The 18638-nt window shown below is 38.8% G+C and overlaps 1 protein-coding gene across 2 annotated transcripts in view; it reads right to left on the reverse strand.

Annotated features, from left to right (window-relative positions):
* Positions 1–13681: 13681 nt before the first annotated feature.
* LOC115262617 (uncharacterized) overlaps positions 13682–18638 on the reverse strand; it is a 174280-nt gene continuing 169323 nt past the window's right edge. For both annotated transcript variants that reach the window (XM_062855192.1, XM_029865014.2), the window contains exon 6: positions 13682–14894. In XM_062855192.1, coding sequence (XP_062711176.1) covers positions 14696–14894 — 199 coding nt within the window. In that variant the 3' untranslated portion in view covers positions 13682–14695. The remainder of the gene's footprint in view (positions 14895–18638) is intronic.

Raw genomic sequence — 18638 nt, forward strand, 5'->3', positions numbered from 1 at the left:
GATTGCCACCGGGAAAATTTTGCATTTCCAGGAATAATTCCATACTGCTCTATTATTTCTAATTATTAATCACTTTTTTATCATCCATGAAAATAATCTGTAATGCCAAGCTTGTTGCTGGTTTAAAAGAAGTTGCAATATTTCGATATATTTTATTAAAAATACGACTTGCGTTATATTGAGATGTTGAGAATTTTAAAATCATAATATCGGTTGCTGAAGTCGATCTGTTAAGTCATTTTAAAAGTTATAACTGTTTTTATTCTTAGTTTTCAGCAAATCAAGAAGAAACAATAATTTATAATTCCTGCGTAATAATGTAAAGAGTTTCAGTAAACTTTAGTAAAGGGCAATCTTCCTCTGAATTAGTCTTGTATCGATGTCACCAAAATACAATAATGCTACAAAAACTAACAAGGGCACTCACATGTTTCTTTTCACTTGTCTACATCAAATTGAAATTGTGGGAAATGTATTTTAACAACAGCAACAAGGAATTGATGAAAGATAGACTAAATGGAGTAAATAGGACGTTGTCGTTGGCTAAATTTTAACAACAGTTATGTAAAACTAAACTGAAACCTAGAATCAGTATTTTTACTTGGCCAAACGTAATTCTAAGCAGTTTTTTTTGGCAAGTGTTACTAAAACAAATAATGTTATTATATGGAACATGAGAGACGAACACAAAACAATAAAGCCTATAGGCTTTCTGAAAAAAAAATGTAAAATTGTTAAAAGGAATTAACGATTGCTCAAAGGAATTTAGTAATAAGGCCAGTTTCGTGTTCAAAAGGAATAGCTCAAGAACGGTTTAGACCAATTCCTGGAATAAAAATTCCACAGTGACAGCCATTTGAATTGTCATTCCTTCGCAATTGCGTACTGCGAAGAAAAACGGTTTCTTGGGCGATTCATGCAAGAATTTCTGTAATATAATTGGTTTCCATCAAAAGTTTGAATATTTTTCAAAGAAGCCTGTGTGCCAAAAATGGCTGAATCTGAACATGTTGTTTAAATTAAGTTGATATGAAACATCTTCAAAATTTTAACACAAGTATCAGGCATACTGTATCAATTCTAGTGGAAATGATGTTTTGACTAAAAAAAAACTAAAAATGAGAAGAAATGTGAAAGTACTTTACAGTTGCAAAAATGTACATGTACAGTTTTTACAGGAAACCTATGTTTCATTGGCATTGCAAAAAATGTCATCAGGAATTAAAATTCTTAAGAGATTATTTCTGAATTTTACCTAAAAGAATCTCTTGAAGTTCACCCAGGAGTTTATTGAAAATTCAAACATATGTTAGTTCTGAAATTTATCCTGGAACAGCTCCTGAACCGATAGGGATTATTTTATTCAACACAAGTAAACAAACAAGTAAAACCGGGAAAAAATTGAAAATTTCGGGAAAAAACCGGGAGAAAACCGGGAAATCAAAATCTGAAATTCACTTGCCACCCTGAGAAGATGTTATCCATCTGGATAACAGGGCACATTTATGTTATGTGTTGTGTTGCGTCAACTTAATTATTAATAATTAGTAATAATTAATTTTCTTTTATTTTTGTAACACTAGCTCTAAACCACCTGAAAGCCCCTGGACTGTACCTGAAAGTTGGAACGTCACTAAATCTCCATGGAACGCCTCTGAAACCTCTTTAAAATCCCTGGAACTCTCCTGAACTATCCTGAAACCCACTGGAACACCTCGAAACGTCCCTGAAACCCTTTGAAACATCTCTTGAACGCCCTTAGGGCCACATAATTCGCTTGAAACACCTCTGAATCTTTCTAGAACACCATTGAAACCCATTGCAAACCCCTGGAACGCTCTTAAAACCCCTTTAAACCCAATAGACGTTCCTGAAACCCCCCGGGGAACCAGAGTTTCCCATTTTTCACATAGATGTGACAGTGAGCCTCCCACCACATTGTCTCATAGCTCTTCAAAATTGCTTAGTGCTTTTCATTTATTGCATAGCGCTGATAGGATGCTCACGATAATCCTGTGGGTGTGAGCTAGAGGCGCATAGCTCCCGGGCTGCTCGTCTCAGGCGCTGCGTGTGCTGGCTGTTGGTATCTAAAGGGCTGTTTGCAGATCAGAAGAAATTTTTCGGCTTATCGTGATGCATGGAAATTCCTTGCCTGAATCGCACAAGAAAATGTTTTTTCTCGATTCCAGTACGCAGTTGCGAAGAAATGACAATTCAAATGGCAGTCACTGTAGAAATTTTCTGCCAGGAACCGGTCAAGAATTTTCTTGACCGATTCCTTTTGAACACGAAACTGGGCTTAAGACGAATAACAACTTCTTGGTAACGAAGAACCTCAACAATTTTTTTCAGCATAGAACTCATGCGTCTAGTTGGTCTATAGGATACGACTAGGGACTCTCAATGCAAAGATATTTCAAATCTCGTTCGTTTAGAATGTTTCCACATCTTGAAAAAAAAATTGGGCACACAACATTGAGGCTCAAATTTTACAGTGCTCCTGGGAACTCGCTTGCAATGCAGCTCCCGTACACGAGACTACAGCACGTGAACATAAACATTGCCTAGAACACCCCCCTGGAAGGCTCTTCTCCCCTGGAAGACCCCTGAAACTCCCTGAAGCGCCTCTAAAACCCTTGGAAAACTGAAACCCACCGGAACACTCTGGAATGGCCCTAAAACCCCTTGGAACGCCCATGAAACCCCTTGGAACACTCCTGAAACTGCTTGGAACGCCCATGAAACCCCAATAAACACCCTTGAAACCCTTGAAACACATCTGGAGCGCCCTCAATCACCTGGAATACACATGAAACCCTCTGGAGCATCATGAAACGCCCCTGAATTCAACTGGAACATCCCTGGGACGCCTCTAAATCCCCCTGCAACCCTATGGAACGCCCATAGCACTGTTAAACTCCCTGGAGTTAACCTGAAACCGCTTAAAGACACGTGTAACACTCCTGAAATCCACTGGAACAACCTGGAACGTCCCTAAAACCCCATGGAACGCCCCTAGAATCTCCTTGAACACCCCTGAAACTCCCTGGAACGCCACTGGAAACCCTTTAAAATCCTTGGAATTCTCCTGAATCCCCAGAAACTCGCTTGGAACACCCTGGTTTATCCCTGAAACCCCAGGGAACGCTCCTTCTTTTTCTTCTTCTTTATGGCTCTACGTTCCCACTGGAACTTGGCCTGCTTCGCTTCAACTTAGTGTTAGTAGTTAGCTGTGAAATCCCCTAGAATATCAACTGAACGCCCCTGACAACCAATGGATGTGGTGTTCGACAAATGGCGAATTACCCTATTAAAATATTCAAAAGATAAATACATAATAATCACTGATACTCCTCAAAACGCCTCGGAACGACTTGAAACTTGTTTGGTAGAGACAAAGATTTTCTAGCTATATGTCCAAGGAAGTCGGGGAAATTTCTATGGACCAATCCAGAAGTACACCAGACGGGTTCGGCATGGCATTTTACTAAACTCTACTGAAGTCCCACCTTAAAAGCCTTCAGATCCCCATAGCCCCTGTCTGTTGCTATCAACTGTAGATCATCGACGATAGAGTTGAGTACTAATCATATACCGTAGGCATCTGTTGATTTTTAAAACTTGCACCCAAGGATCGGTATATTCGCCTCACTCCATTCATATTCACTCCTCTTTGCTGAAGCGAATCGAGAAAGATGCAGCAAACGGATTGTCGTGATCAAACACGCAACCCCATCATCAGTGGGAAGCGAAGGGCAAGCTGCTTGACATGGATATTCGTTGCCGATCGTCGCAGTTTGGATCGCAAGCGAATAAATGAATGGCGAATGGTGACGAATGCTGGTGAGCGATCGAAGCGGCTATTATCATAACTAGAAGAGAATTTCTGCATGTAATGCATACATTTTTAGTGTATTGTTTTTGAAATGCTAGATTAGCAAAGAAAATAATAAACATATTTTGAAAACTTCAAATATTCGTACGCGCAATATCACTCACGAATCGCACCACCGCTCGATCGCTTGCGATGCGAATGTGGACGAATGTTTAAATTCCATGTGTGGCTTCCCACCGTTCGCCGGTGTTTGCTGTCGTCGCTGACAAGCAAACACACAAACTAAAGCGACAACCGTTCGCTGCTGACTGTTTTCAAATGTGGAAGAAGATGAAAACTGAAAATCAGGAACCCTGCTTGCACCCAAGCCTTCTCCCGTTGAATGGTTTCCACTGATACGCACCAGGTTTCACTCGTGTACAAGCAGTCGAGATTTGACGTTTAAGTTGCAAAAATCGGAATTTAGGATTTCAGAAACGTGATGATCGTCATATTTTAATTGCCCCTTTGGATAAACATTTATAAATCCAGTCAAAGTCAAGACACTGAACGATGACAGAAAAATGAGAAGGAAAGAAGGAACGTTGTAATCTAACGTGTCGGATTTGAATATTACAGTTTTCCTCAATTTTCGCATAAAAAAATCTAATCGATTGTATTTTCCAGCATATTTTATTTTAAACTTCTCGATTTCTTTCAATTAGCTATAGATACAGTTTCATGAGCAGATATAGAAGTAGTTACATTTTTGTCTGTTTTCTTTCTCTAGTTTTTTTTTTTTTTCTCTCTGGTTAAACCACAATCTTCTAACTCATGGTAGTGAGCCCTTTGGGCTAACAATCTTCCCATTTATAGATCCCTATGTACTAAAAAAATTCAAATTCTCATCTTAGCTAATTTGGGTTCATTTTTTTTTGCTTTTAGCAGTAGTGGATTTAATCTAAGACGTTTCTCTTCTTTCTACTAAGTGACTTAAATTTTTAGAATAGGAAAATTGCTTCACTACCTATTGTCTACCCCGTAGCAGGTCTACTTATGTTGTTTTATCTTTTTCTATCGTCGAAATCGGTTGGAAATTTATGTATTTACAGTTGTTGTGAGCAGTGGCAGAGCGCTTTTTAAAAGTATTTGCTGTTGTGTATAACTGATATATGCGTTTGTTGGCTTAAAATTTGTCTCGACTTTGCAGGTTCCAAGCTAGCGTGTTGGGTTAGCGCTTCGCTATCGGTGTGGTGTGTTTTTTTGTAATTGGGAAGTATTCCGCCTTCATTTAGTAGTTATTACATATCACAGCAGTTGAATTTTTTCTTCGTTTATAATAATTTAATTCTTTTTTTTATTATTTTAAGCTTTTGCTTGGCGCGCATATTGCTGTTGGTAGGCTGTTTCTGATATTTGGTTAACGCAATCGCAAATAGATATTTTGACATATTTTACAAAGGACTGTATGGAAAATAACCTAACATGATTGAAGATGAAACAAACATATTTTACGTTCAAACCTTATTTTCGATACAGACCTCAATAGCAAATGGATTCAAATTAGGATCAATTTGGACGTAAACTTACTAGATATCCGGACTTAAGTGATGCAAACCTTTCCTAGAGTCCTTCTAAGCAATTGAGCAATTTGCGTTAAGCGTTTGCGGATTCAATTTGCTTCCGTATTTTTATTTTTTCGAATCTACCGTTCATTAAAAATATGATCCTTAGTTAAATCACAATTCTGCTTGGTTTTGCTCAAGTTCAAAGTGCCGATTCGGTGTGGCTGTGCCCTAGTAATCAGCAGTACTAATCTAGACCGCGATCGATCGAATCGAATTGATTTAATTACTATCCTATATGCACTTGGCGAGTTAGAAAATTCGAGAAAAGTCACTTTTTTGAAGAATTTGCTTCTGTTACAGTTGACAGATGATTTAACTACTCTGTAATTTGGCTCAATTGGATGTGAGTTTTCTTTAAATCATTTCTATAAGCGGAGAATGAATAAATGTCTAGTTATATATAGTTTTTTTTTCAATTGGTGCTGAATATTTTTTTGATTTTCCAAATCGTGTGTACAAATAAGTTACGGACTTGGACCTACAAATTTCGATGGAGTTAAATTTTGTTGCAGAGGATATGATTACGTGGGTGTAGACAAGTAACTTATTTGAAGATTAGTCGAGTGAGAATCATGTGTCATGAACTTCTACGAACTACCAAAATCTTTCATGCGTATTTATCTGCTAATCCCGACACTGTGCTTCAAAAAATATTAAGTACCTGCAACAGTTTCTTAGTCATAACTGAAAAACGGGTTTGAAAGTTATCACTTTACAAAAATTCAAATATTTTGTGTTTTTTTTTTGCTTATTCGTTTATTTGGAAGGCTCGGGCGCCACATGAGCATAACTGAGCCGAAATCATTTGTTCATAAATATCTTGTGTTGTAGTGAACCAATTTCAAATCTTTTGGCATCAATTGAAAGCTGAAAAAAATATCTAACATCGAGAATGAGACATAGTGCCAAGTGAGCAACTTGGCTTAAACAAAAATCGATTTCAAATCGTCAAATCGATCTTTACAGCTACCCCCAAATGTTAGGATTGGCCACCAATCCTAGTTAATTTCAAATAAACATTTTTACCTTCGCATCATATCCTCTGCAGTATATTGAAACAATTCTACTTTTTTTTTTCAATTCATACATCCAAGCGCACATGACTGAATATCTTTTTTTATACAAAAACTCCCTTTCAATTTTCAACTTGATGCAGGTATGTAGTAGGTATCTAATGGATGATGTGTTGTACTGTAGTTGAATTAGACCTGTTCATTGAAAAACGGCATTTGAAATTTACTCATATGCGTTGATTTTTTTGGTGCATGACAATGACTTCATTTTCATAGACATATCAATGCGACGGAATCCCCTGGAAACCCTGTCAGGTTTCCCACCTGAATTTCTGTCAGGATTCCTATTGGAATCCCTGTCAGGATTCTTACTGGAATCCCTGTCAGGATTCCTACTGGATTACTTTGGGCAATTCCCGCTGGAATCTCTGTCAGGATTCCCTTTGAAATCCCTGTCAGGATTTCCCCTAGAATCCCTGTCAGGATTCCCCTAGAATCCCGGTCAGAAATCCTAGAATCGCCGTCAGGATACTTCTGGAATCCCTTGTCAGGATTCCTCTGGAATCCCTGTCAGGATTCAAAACTGTAATTCCTGTCAGAATTCCCAATTGGAATCCCTATCAAGATTCTCAACTGGAATTCCTGTCAGGTTTCCTTCTGTCAGGGTTCCCACTGGAATCCCTGTCACAACTCCCTCTTGAATCCCTGTCAGGATTACTCTCGAATTCATGTCAGGATTACTCTCGAATTCATGTCAGGATTACTCTCGAATCCCTGTCAGGATTCCCACTGGAATTCATTTCAGGATTCAAAGAGTTTTATCCACTAAAATATAGATATAGAGTTGAATAGGGTGAAATGGGCCATTTGTTGAACTCGGCACAGCATGTCTGCAAAACACACGCAGAAAAAAGCATGGTAAAATCAAAAATATTTCAGGTAAACTCAAATAAATTGTCAATTTGTTCTGGCAACAAAAATAAAACTGTTTGGAGCAAATCGAACGTTACATTTGATGCAAATTCAATCCATTTTTGAAACAAACATGTATCTTCTGACTGGTTATGTTAGAAACAAATGTAATTTTTTTTGTTTTTTTGTGGCAGGTCGGCCCTATGGAAATATTTGTTTTCTAATTAAATTTACAAAATTATTACCTTCTCTAGGAAAATCCACTTCCCGCGTGGCACTTTCAATGCCAATATCATGTAGATAACATACGCTCCCGAAATCAATGGGATTTCGTGGAAACTTTTGGTGAAACTTGCCTTTTTTGCAAGAGGAAATCTTGTTTGGTGGTGCAACTGGAACTTGAGAGTTTTGTTTATGTTCTCGACGGCGGAACGGGGGGCTCTTCAATGGGTATTGTAGAAATCAATATGTAATTGAGTTTGTTTTAAAAATTAATATTTTAGTTTTAAATATTTTATCAGTTTACCGAATAAACATGAATATTTTTGTTTCAAACGAATGAAATTTGTCTCCGTGCATCTCGAAGAAACTTGATGAATTTCTCATGTTATCTTGAAATAATTACAAACAATTATTGCATTATAAATTAAGTAGAAAGTGAGGGAATCCTTGGAGAACGTCCATAGAGAATTTCCTAAAGAATCCTCGAATGAGTTACCGCAGGAATTATTGCAGAAATCTCCGAAACCCAAAAAAGATTCTTGAAACAAAGTTTCTGGAGAAATTTCAGAAATAATCCCTCGAGGAATTACCGAAAGAGTTTATGGAGGATGTTCCGGAGAAATCCCTGAAGAAACTTCTAAATCCTCTGAGAAATTATCGAAAAAAATATATAAATGCTGACAGACTAACTGGAAAAATCCACGGAAGAATTTCCAAAAGAATCGCTGAAGGAATTTCCGAAGGAATCCCTGGAAAAAAAATCCGAATGAATTTCAGGATGGTTTAGCGGAGGAAATCCCTGATGAATATCCTAAGAAATCCCCAGAAAAAATCCTAAAGGAATGAATAGTAGAATTCCCAAAGGAATCTCTGGCGAAATTCCTGAAGAATCCTTGGAGGACTACATGAAACAATTTTTGGAGGAATTACAGGAGGAATCTCTGGAAAAATTCGATATAGAAAAAGTTGGAGTATAAAACTTTGAAAAAATGCCTGAAGAAAACCTGGAGGAATTTGCAATTCGCAGTCATTGGGAGATGGATCCGAAGGTATTCAAAAAGAGGTTTCTGGAACAATTCTCGAAAAAATCCTGAAGTAATCGATGGAGGAATTCTTAATGGACTCACTGGAGGATGAATCCCAAAGGGTTCTCTAACGGAATCACAGGAGGAAATCCCGAAGGAATCCTTGAAGGCAATCCTGAAAGAATTAACAGAAAAATCCTTGAAGAATTTCCGACAAAATCCTGGAAGAATTTCCTGAGGAAATCCCTGAAAGAATCTTTTGACGAATTTTAGTAGGAATTCCTAGAAAACTTTGCAAAGAAATCACTACAGTATGGAACTTCGAAGGAATTTCAAAATCTTTGGAGTTATATCAGAGAGAATCCCTGAATCAATAATTATTGAAGAATTTGCTAGAAAATGGATGCTGGAAAGAATTTCCGAGGGAATCCTTGAAGAAATTTGCGGAGGAAGGTCTGGAAGAATTTCTGAAATTATTTCGAGAGGATTTCGTGAGTAAGAGTCCCTTGAAGAATTTATGGAAGAATCCCTGAAGGAATTCCCAAAGAAATCACTAGGAAAATTCCCAAGGGAATCCCTGAAGGCATCTCTAAAAGATTTTCATGAGGAAAATTTCTAAAAAATCGATTAGGAAATTTTGGAAAGAGTACCCTAAAATTCCCTATGACATTCCGGATTGAATCTCTGGAGATATCCCTAGAAGAATCTCTAGTAGTCATTCTCGAAGGAATTCTTAGGGGAATGGTTTGAGGCGAAGTTTCTAGAGAAATACTTTGAGTATTTTCGGAGGGATCTCTTGAAGAACTTCCTAACGAATTTCTGGAAATATTCCTGAAGGGATCGCTGGAGACATTTTCTAAGGAGCTCCGTAATATCGGAAGGAATCCCTGGAGGTATTTGTTCGCGAACATACGCTCCAAATGACGGCAGCAGCATGGTAAGCTGCGCGACAACCAACCATTGCATCGGAACCATCATCGATCATCGTGACGAAGCACGTGCACTCACTCGAGCCGACGAAATAGCAGCGACCAACAGCGAGAGAGCGAGTGCCGTGAGTACCCACCGTAAGAGCAGTAGCGAGCGCCGCCGTCGTAGCCGCACCCGTCATCATCATCATCATTGACTGTCGTCACAGCTAGCGTAGTGATGGTGATAGACGAGTGCACCGATGAACTGAATTCATCGCGGTCCGAGAATTTTGACACTACAGCGGGGTCGTGCCCAATCAGAATTGTTCAATTCTGATTGGAAATCTTTCACTTCTGATTGGAAGCGACCCCGCTCTAGTGTCAAAATTCTCGGACCGCGATGAATTCAGTTCATCGGTGCACTCGTCTATTCCACACACGTCGCGTGGATTCTACGCGCGTGTGGAGCCTTCCACGTGATTCTGGAACACTGAATTTTTGGGTATATATATGCGACCCGTTCACAGTAACGAGTCAGTTTGAATTTTGAAAGTGATCGATAAGCGTTCGCGTGGCTTATAACAACGCGAAGTGTAAAGTGATAAAATTGATATGTAAGTAGTGAGCAGAGAGAAAAATATAGTAGTGAAGTTTAAGGTGAACAAGTGAATTTTTCCTCGCGGTCCGAAATCCCCCGTTCTCTGCTATACCCCGTGCCATACAGTCCAGTGCTTTCGCCTAAAATTACTTGTGTTCATTGCCGAACAGTATTTCCGAACAAATCCCTCAATGGATTTCCGAAAGCAACACTGGAGGAATTCCCGAAGAAATCCCGGAAGAAATTACAGAAGAAATCCCTGAAAACGTGTGTGCAGCCTTCCACGAAGCAAACGGTCCCTTCCTGGTTCTCTGTTGAATATGATTTTAGCTTTCCGTTCCTCCGGCATACGAGCTACGTGCCCAGCCCACCGTAGCCTGTTGTGTTTTATTCGCTTCACTTTATCCATCTCTCTAGATCTGTTGCACGGAAGTGCGTCCTGAGTTACACGCAATCAAATGGGAGAATGCCATCGCATACCTCACCAGAGACGCTGCGGTGACGTGGCGTGAAATAACGCTCATTAGCATCGGGTCTTATATACTTGGTACAAATCGAAGTTCATGCGATGCCGTCAGATATTATTTTCCAATATATGTATTGTCTAGTATTGTTCGCAGCACTTTACGTCCGAAGACTCCAAAGGTACTTTGATCAATTTCTCTCAACGTGCATGACTCATGGCCGTATAAAGCGACCGGAAGAATCAGAGTCTTGTACAACGCGGGTTTTGTTTTATTTTGCAACCTACGGGACTTCAGGCTGGTCCCGCAGACCTCGCAGGTAGCGCCATTATCGCACGTCACCAAAGTATACCTACATAAACAAATTCGTCTACTTTCTTTTTTAATCTAGTACCACCTCGTCACCACTACTACGGCCGGACCGATGTTGACCACCAGCTATCATCTCATTGGCGTTTGTGGTGTTCATCCTACACTACCCGTCATAAGTACGGACTCACAAAAAGTATTGCAACAATATTGCATCACCCTGACTCACCTCGGTATCTCCAAAACCTGAGGACTTACAAAGATGCTCTCTTCAGCAAAGTTATTCAGGAGCCCAAAAGCAACAACTTTTCTGAAGACGGCATTTTTGTAGGTGATCTGGTTTTAGAGATATCGAGGTGAGTCAGGGTGATGCAATATTGTTGCAATACTTTTTGTGAGTCCGTACTTATGACGGGTAGTGTAAGTCCAAACTTCGCAGTCTCCCTCTTGATATCGATATCGTCTGCGAAGCCTAGAGTATGTGCGACCGCGTGACAATGGTTCCGCTCCTTTGCACACCAGCTCTCCATATCGTTTTTTATAGTGTTATGTGGAACAGTAAGTTCGAAAGAGCAGCGGCCTGCTTCACGGTTACGAACGATGACGAAATTTCATCCGCAATCCGTACGCTTGATTCCGATCTGTCAAATCAGGTTCGCCGGAAAAACCATCTTCGATCATTATCTTACATAACACGTTTCTATTCATTGTACAATAAGCTGCCTTTGAAATCAATAAACAGGGTAGGTCTGCAAGTTGTATTCCCGTATTGCCGCAGAGTGAACATCTGATCCGTCGTTACTCGGCCCTCATGCTAACCCGCCTAATATTCGCCGACGAAGGACTCCTCAAACAGCCTCAGCCTGTTAAACTGATTTCCGGACAAAATCTTGTAAGCTGGATTGAGAAGTGTTATTGCTCTATAATTCGCACGCTTCAGTTGATGCGTTTCTTTTAAAGATGGCACATGAGACCATCCAACCAACTAGCAGGCAGTTCTTCCTCTTCGGTGTAAGAGTTGATACAGTTGCTCACTACTGTGCTTGAGAAACTTCGCCGGGAGTTCGTCCTTCCAGCTTTATTGTTCTTTATTTCTCTAATGGTTGTCTTGTCTCTAATGGCTGACTTATTCACCGATACGAATTCTGTCTGTCGCTCTTCCATTCTCACCGTTTAGCAATTCCTTGAACTGCTCTCTACACCTGACGGCCATCGTTGTTTTGTCTGTCAGCTAGTTTCCATCACGGTTATTGCACATGACGGGGAGAAAGCGCTGTTTTTCTCCGCACGCCATTGACAGTTTTGTAAAAAACCTCCGCATATCATTCCGGTTCATACTCTCTCGTGCCTGAGCGTGAGCAATCACATTTTCCCATGCTGTCTTTACTTTTTTCGGTGGATTTGCTTTTCGGCTATTCTGGCTTCCCTATATCATTCCTTGCTATGTCGAGTCGCCGACACCAGCAATTCGGCTTCTGACAACAATCTTCTCGTCTGTTACCCTCTGGCACCCCTCGTTGAACCCTCCTGCGCTCCCAGCGACCAGTACGGCCGCTTAATGAATAGACTCCCACAGAGTGTTGAGATTATCGCTCTTGTTGATCTCACTTTTCCGTTCGTCCAGCTTCTGGTAATAGTCAGCTACCCGTATCGTCTGCAGAAACACGCTGGTTGTGAAAATGCATCGAACGTCGGTTCCTAGAGTTCGACACGGTTGATAACCGAGCTCGAATCTAACTAGCTAGCTACGAGATAGTGATCTGAGTTGATGTTGGGACCCCTGAAAGTTCTAGCATCAATGACGTCCGAGAAGTGCCGGCCATCTACCAGCATATGGTCGATTTAGTTGCCAACTTCGTCGTTTGGGTGTCTCCAGGTGTGCTCGCGGATATTCTAGGATGGTAGGATTACGATGATGCAAAATGTTGAAATTTGACTGTTGAAAATACTTTGACATCCATGTGTACAACAGAAACATATGCTCGATGAACAAATTGAAATTTGATTATGAAAAGAAATCCACGTACTCTGGTGAGACTCGAACTCACGACTCCCAATGCGTTAGACGGGCGCTTCTAATCCTTCAAGCTACGGAGCCACTCGACTATCTCCGTCGCCAGTAGGCGTAGAACTGAACTTGATTCCACAGTCACACATGGTTTGCTTCTTTTCACAATCCAAATCTCCTTCGGATGGGATTAGATGAGCATCTAAAACATACACTGTTGTGCACATGTATGTCAAAGCGGAAGAAGAAATTATTTTTAATTGTCATGAGCTTCGGGCACTGCCTCCCAATCACTTATTGGTATGTGGAAAGAAGCAAACCATGTGCGACTGTGGAATCGAGTTCAGTTCTACACGCCTACTGGTGACGGAGATAGTCGAGTGACTCCGTAGCTTGTAGGTTTAGAAGCGCCCGTCTAGCGCATTGGGAGTCGTGAGTTCGAGCCTCACCGGAGTACGTGGATTTCTTTTCATCGAGCACATGTTTCTGTTGTGCACATGGATGTCAAATCATTTTCAACAGTGTAATTATCACATGGCTTGGTCAGCCAAAGCAAAAATCAAGAAATTGACATTGAAATTTGATTCATTATTACTTCTGGTGGTATATGGTCTGGCCATGCAAACTCAATATTTCCACATTCCACTTGCCCTGTGTCGGTACTTTACGTTACAAAAATCTTGTTGGTATAAGCAGTTGTTAATAAGCATGAGCATGAACATAATCCTTGCTAGATCGTTTTCAATTGAACAGGTCCAATTTAGTTGGTTGGGTTGGTCTTCTACACTTGATAATGATGTGTGTACGTGTATGTGCGCAACATAGTTGCATGTGTGCCTTCGTTCTTCGTATAGAGGTGGGTACGTGGTCATCGCGAGTTGTGTGAAAGAGTGTAAATAAAGTTAGTTCGATTCGATGATTGTATAATCGTATATGAAACCATGTTTGTCCTCCTGCAGTAGTCTCGTCGATTTTTTTTTTGCTAAATTCTACATTGTTGTGTAGATATATCTGATTTTGCTTGTTTTGCGATTTTTTCTTCTTCCGCCCGCATGTATGGATGGGGTGGTGTACGTAGAAATGACTGTTCTCTGCTGTGTATGGCAGTTGTTGAATTTATGTGTATTTTTTGTTGTCCCGTTCTTCTTCGTCCTATGTTTAGTAAATACTGGTAACTTATTGCTTTCACTGCCGGCTGTCGATAAAAAATTGTAAGCTTATAAGTATGTACACGGCGTAGTCGTCGGTGTTGGTTGGTATGAATACGAAGTTCCGCTCTCACATTCCGCAAAATTTGTTCTCTCGTCCCACGAATTTGATATTCATAGCTGTGACTATTTTCTTATTCTTTACCGATTTCAATGAATTTGAATTTACTAATGGATTATAGAAACTTTTTTTGCACAACCATCTTCTGGAAACGTATTCTTTCTTAGTTTATCAAATTTATAAAAATAATTCTTCACGCTGACTATGCGTTGGTCTACATCTTATTACTTTATATAAAATCGGAATCAATTACTAACGTTTATTATAATCGTAAAATTAATGCTTCTCAATTAGAACTCACCGGAAATGAACGCTTGAACTCGATTCACTTGATTAACCATCAAAAATTTACAACTTAACTTTCGAATTGGTTACCGTGGCTGTGTAAAACCAAGAGCTTCGAAAAGGCTGAAGAGAGAAGGAGGAGGAGCAGCAGCAGCCATAATTATAGGGAAGGACTTGCTTGTGAGGAAGGAACTGCTATTAGGATGTTGGCACCGCTGCTCACTCGTTTCACTTGTCCTAGAAGGTCTGTATGGGCCGGTAGAGTCCGGTGTAGCCACAGAGCCGCGCTCGCAGGGCCGGTATTAGCAGGGCAGCCGCCGAGAGGTCCTTCAGCAGATCGGCACATTCGCAAATCAGCAGATACATCTTGTCCCCTCGGGAGGATACGCTCTTGTGGAGGGTGATCCGTCGCAAGCCGGCCGTTTTTGGTAGATATCTGAAATTGTAGGGATGGAAAAGAAAAATTAATGTGGGTTTTGGTTGTTGGTGTGTGTGCGTTTAGGCCGAGAGTAGCCAAAACTTTTCCCAACCCTTTTCGGGACGAAGCTAAGCTGCTTAATTATGCTGCATAATTATGATTTTGAAATTGATCATTATGTTTCATAATTTTCTATCCAGACTAATGGACAACGCACTAAGGGCCAGGATCGCAATCTAACGGGACAAAATTAATTACTTCGAAACGAAGCATTTTCGGTACATGGTGTCTTCGACAAAGTTTGATTTTGTAATGATCAGGGGCATTAATTGCTAAGAATTTAGTACTTCACAACTTCTACGAAAAGGTGGCACCACCATCCAACTTTTTGTTTTACATCCTAGAGACATTTCGTCTTCGGCAAAGCTGTTCATTTTGACAAAATCTACAACCCTGTCTTAAATGTCAAAATTCCACAGCCTGAATATTAAATATTTTTTTTATACAGATGTGTCAAATAATATATTTTTTTTTATTTAGAGAGACTTTACCTGTAGGGGTAGGCGGGGCAATATGGACACCCGGGGCAGAATGGACACCCTCAATATTTTGAAATATGCGAACTTTTTTGAACTTTTAATGAATAGAGAATATAGTCCATTTGTCTAAAACGTAGTTTCAGGGAAGAAACATTCGAAATTAAAATTATACTTGATTTTACACGAAAAAGTTGCGTCCTCCGTTTTTTGTGCATGGAAATTATAATTTTCACACCATCTAAAATAAGATTTAGTGATTATTTTTTACAGGATTTATTACAGGTCGATTAAAACCTGATATTTCTAGAACACATGCAAGTAGTTTTGCTGTATCTACATGCTTAACATGTTTATATTTTCTTTTTTATTATATCAAAAATCAATTTTGGAAATATCTTCTGCTGCCGGGGCAAAATGGACACTCACCTTTTTGAAAGAAGCGGCAAGGGAAAAATATAACCTAAATCACAAACCAACCAAATTCTTCGATTTCAGTATATTTTCGGTTAAATGTTCACTATAGTAGACATAGGGTGAAACAAATTGGCCAAAAACGACAGCAGTGGAAAATAGTTGTTCTAGGCACAGCTGTACATGCCGACAAAACGAAGCTTTATCCAAAACAGCCTGAATTTAAATTAACTGAACAAAAATGAACTACTTCGGCGTATTATTCATTCACAATAGTTGTTTTGTAATGAAATGACTTTCTAGGTGTAAATAATGTACGAAATTCATAAAAGTCTCATGGTGTCCATATTGCCCCATGGACACCCCATTCTGCCCCGTATGCTTGAAGACGGTCATGAAAAACTAACATTTTTCAAAACATTTTTTGAAGTGGATAAATAATTTTTCTTCGTGAGCATTCTTATGCAATAGATGCTAAATCTATATATATAAAAATGCAGTGGCATACGTGGGACCGCACATAACTTGCGAACGGAAGGTCCGATTTTGATCGTCTATGTTTTGTTCCGTTAGTTTTCACCCAAGGAAGGTTTATGAGGCAAAAAACATGAAAAAATTGAGAGTTTTTGAAAATTGATCTTCCATACACTTTGTGACCGGGGACTTGGTCTTGGATAGAAACTTGAAACGTCAAAAAACGCAGTAGGCAAGACAAAGTTTGCCGGGTACAGCTAGTAGACTTTAAAAGGATACATGTATCAAAAAACTAAACTTTTTTGACATCTTGCCAGGTAAAGTTGGCAAAAACCTTAGGGTGTCCATATTGCCCCGCCTACCCCTAATAACTTTTGGACAGAAGTTGGTGGAATATTAACATTAAAAGTTGAAGAAAAAAATAAAAAAAAATATGATGTAAGTAAGATTAACCATCAAATGATTAAACCAAGCATATAAGGTACCCCGGGGCAAGTGAGATCTACGGCTATAATTTTTTCTAATTTTTATTTTTACGGCAAACATTCTTCATGGAAAACATAGGTATCACACCAACGGATACTTTGAATTCAAAAATTGTTATTGTTCTAACCATATATGCTATTGTTGTTCAAATGTAATTTTCAATTAACTAAGTGAGATTAACGTACTCTACTACATTCGTCGTTTATTTAGAAATAGAATTTCAAATCAAGTCAAACTTTTTCGGTTTCAGGATAATATTTGGAGTGCTTGCAAATTATTTTATGCGAAAAAGATGTAATTGATTTTCATTTATTACCTTTAGTTAGCTGCTCCCATTTGTCCCAGTGCATTTCAGCATCTGGGACAAGTGAGACCTATGAGAGTAAACAAACACAATTTCATTGTTTGATCTCGCTTTTTTCAGCCTAAGTCGAAATTTACACAAATGTGAAGTAAAAATTGTCGCCTTAAGTAATCAAGCGATGAATTATACTTAATTTCTATTCTATTCTATTCTGATGATGAAGCTATTGTTTGAAATGATAAAGTCTTGGATAGAACATATTTTTTCAATACCATATATTTTCCATATTTTTATATAAGAAAACTCAATTTTTTCGTCTTTCGCTGCAAAATGAATTTCTTTCTGAATGTTAAGGAACTGGCCATTAAGTTTGAAAAAAAAAATGGAAAACGATTTATTAAAAACTCACGATTTAAAAAATCTTTATTTAGTAATCGGAAAATGATATAAGGGAAAACATAACATCTGTGAATCTTGAAAAAATCGAGATTCATCAACTACGCAACATGAAAAGCAAGTTTGAAAATTTTCCGGCATTTAACTTCATGGCGCTTTTTATATTTAAAAAATCAATTTGTTTTGCACGAGCTGCTAGAGTTAAATCATTTTTTTCTCAGAGATTCGTTATTATATGTGTTACGTAATTTCTGCACGATACCACAATACTCTTACTACATAAATTGCTATACATAGTTATTCGTATAAGATATTCATAATTTTAGCTACCTTACATATATGCAGTAACTATATTAAGCCATTTGTACAAAAAAATCCGAAAGAGTCCCACTTGCCCCGTGATATGGAGCAAATGAAGATCTGCTCCACCTTTCATGATCTGCATAATATATATAGAATGTAAGCATTTTGAAACAGTTTTAATGCCCGTTATTAAGAAGAAATATATCAACAATGTCTTTTGAAACCATTGGAATTATAAAATTATTTATGTTTAAAATTTTTTGACATGACAAAACCAAACTAGCATTTTTTTAGGTCCCACTTGCCCCGGGGTACCTTATGCCATTACTTGAACCCTCTTAACTGCTGTCTATTTAGCCACAATGAAGTTGATGAATTTGTACATTATAGGGATGGCAGTTGAGAGAGACGAAATTTGTAGAGTTCTTTTTAAACATTTCGAGCATCGCCACGAGGATCGAAAAGCTTGTAAGGGTGTTTTAAAACTGAAGTTTTTCTTCTATAAGTGTATTTTAACGAATATTGTTTCCAACTAACTCGTTTGACATTTCATCGCTACAAATTTAACACGAAGAAATAAATGGAAGCTCTCTTGCCTCCACCACGTCTAGCAGACCGAACAAAGAGCAATGCTTGTTTCAATGAATTGCCGCGGACTTTGACAATTTTGGTAGGTCAACAAAGTTCTAATACCCGTAATTTTTATCCTAAACTTGCTGTTCAGTCTAAATTTAATGTTTTGAATCTTTTTCAACGTAAAAACCATGTTTAACAGATTTTCTGTATATACTTAAACTTAGCATCCGATAAAGTTAGTTCAACCTTAAAGTGGAGAGTTAATTTTAACAT

The sequence above is a fragment of the Aedes albopictus genome, chromosome 3, assembly GCF_035046485.1.
Source record: "Aedes albopictus strain Foshan chromosome 3, AalbF5, whole genome shotgun sequence".
In the NCBI taxonomy this organism is placed as follows: domain Eukaryota; kingdom Metazoa; phylum Arthropoda; class Insecta; order Diptera; family Culicidae; genus Aedes; species Aedes albopictus.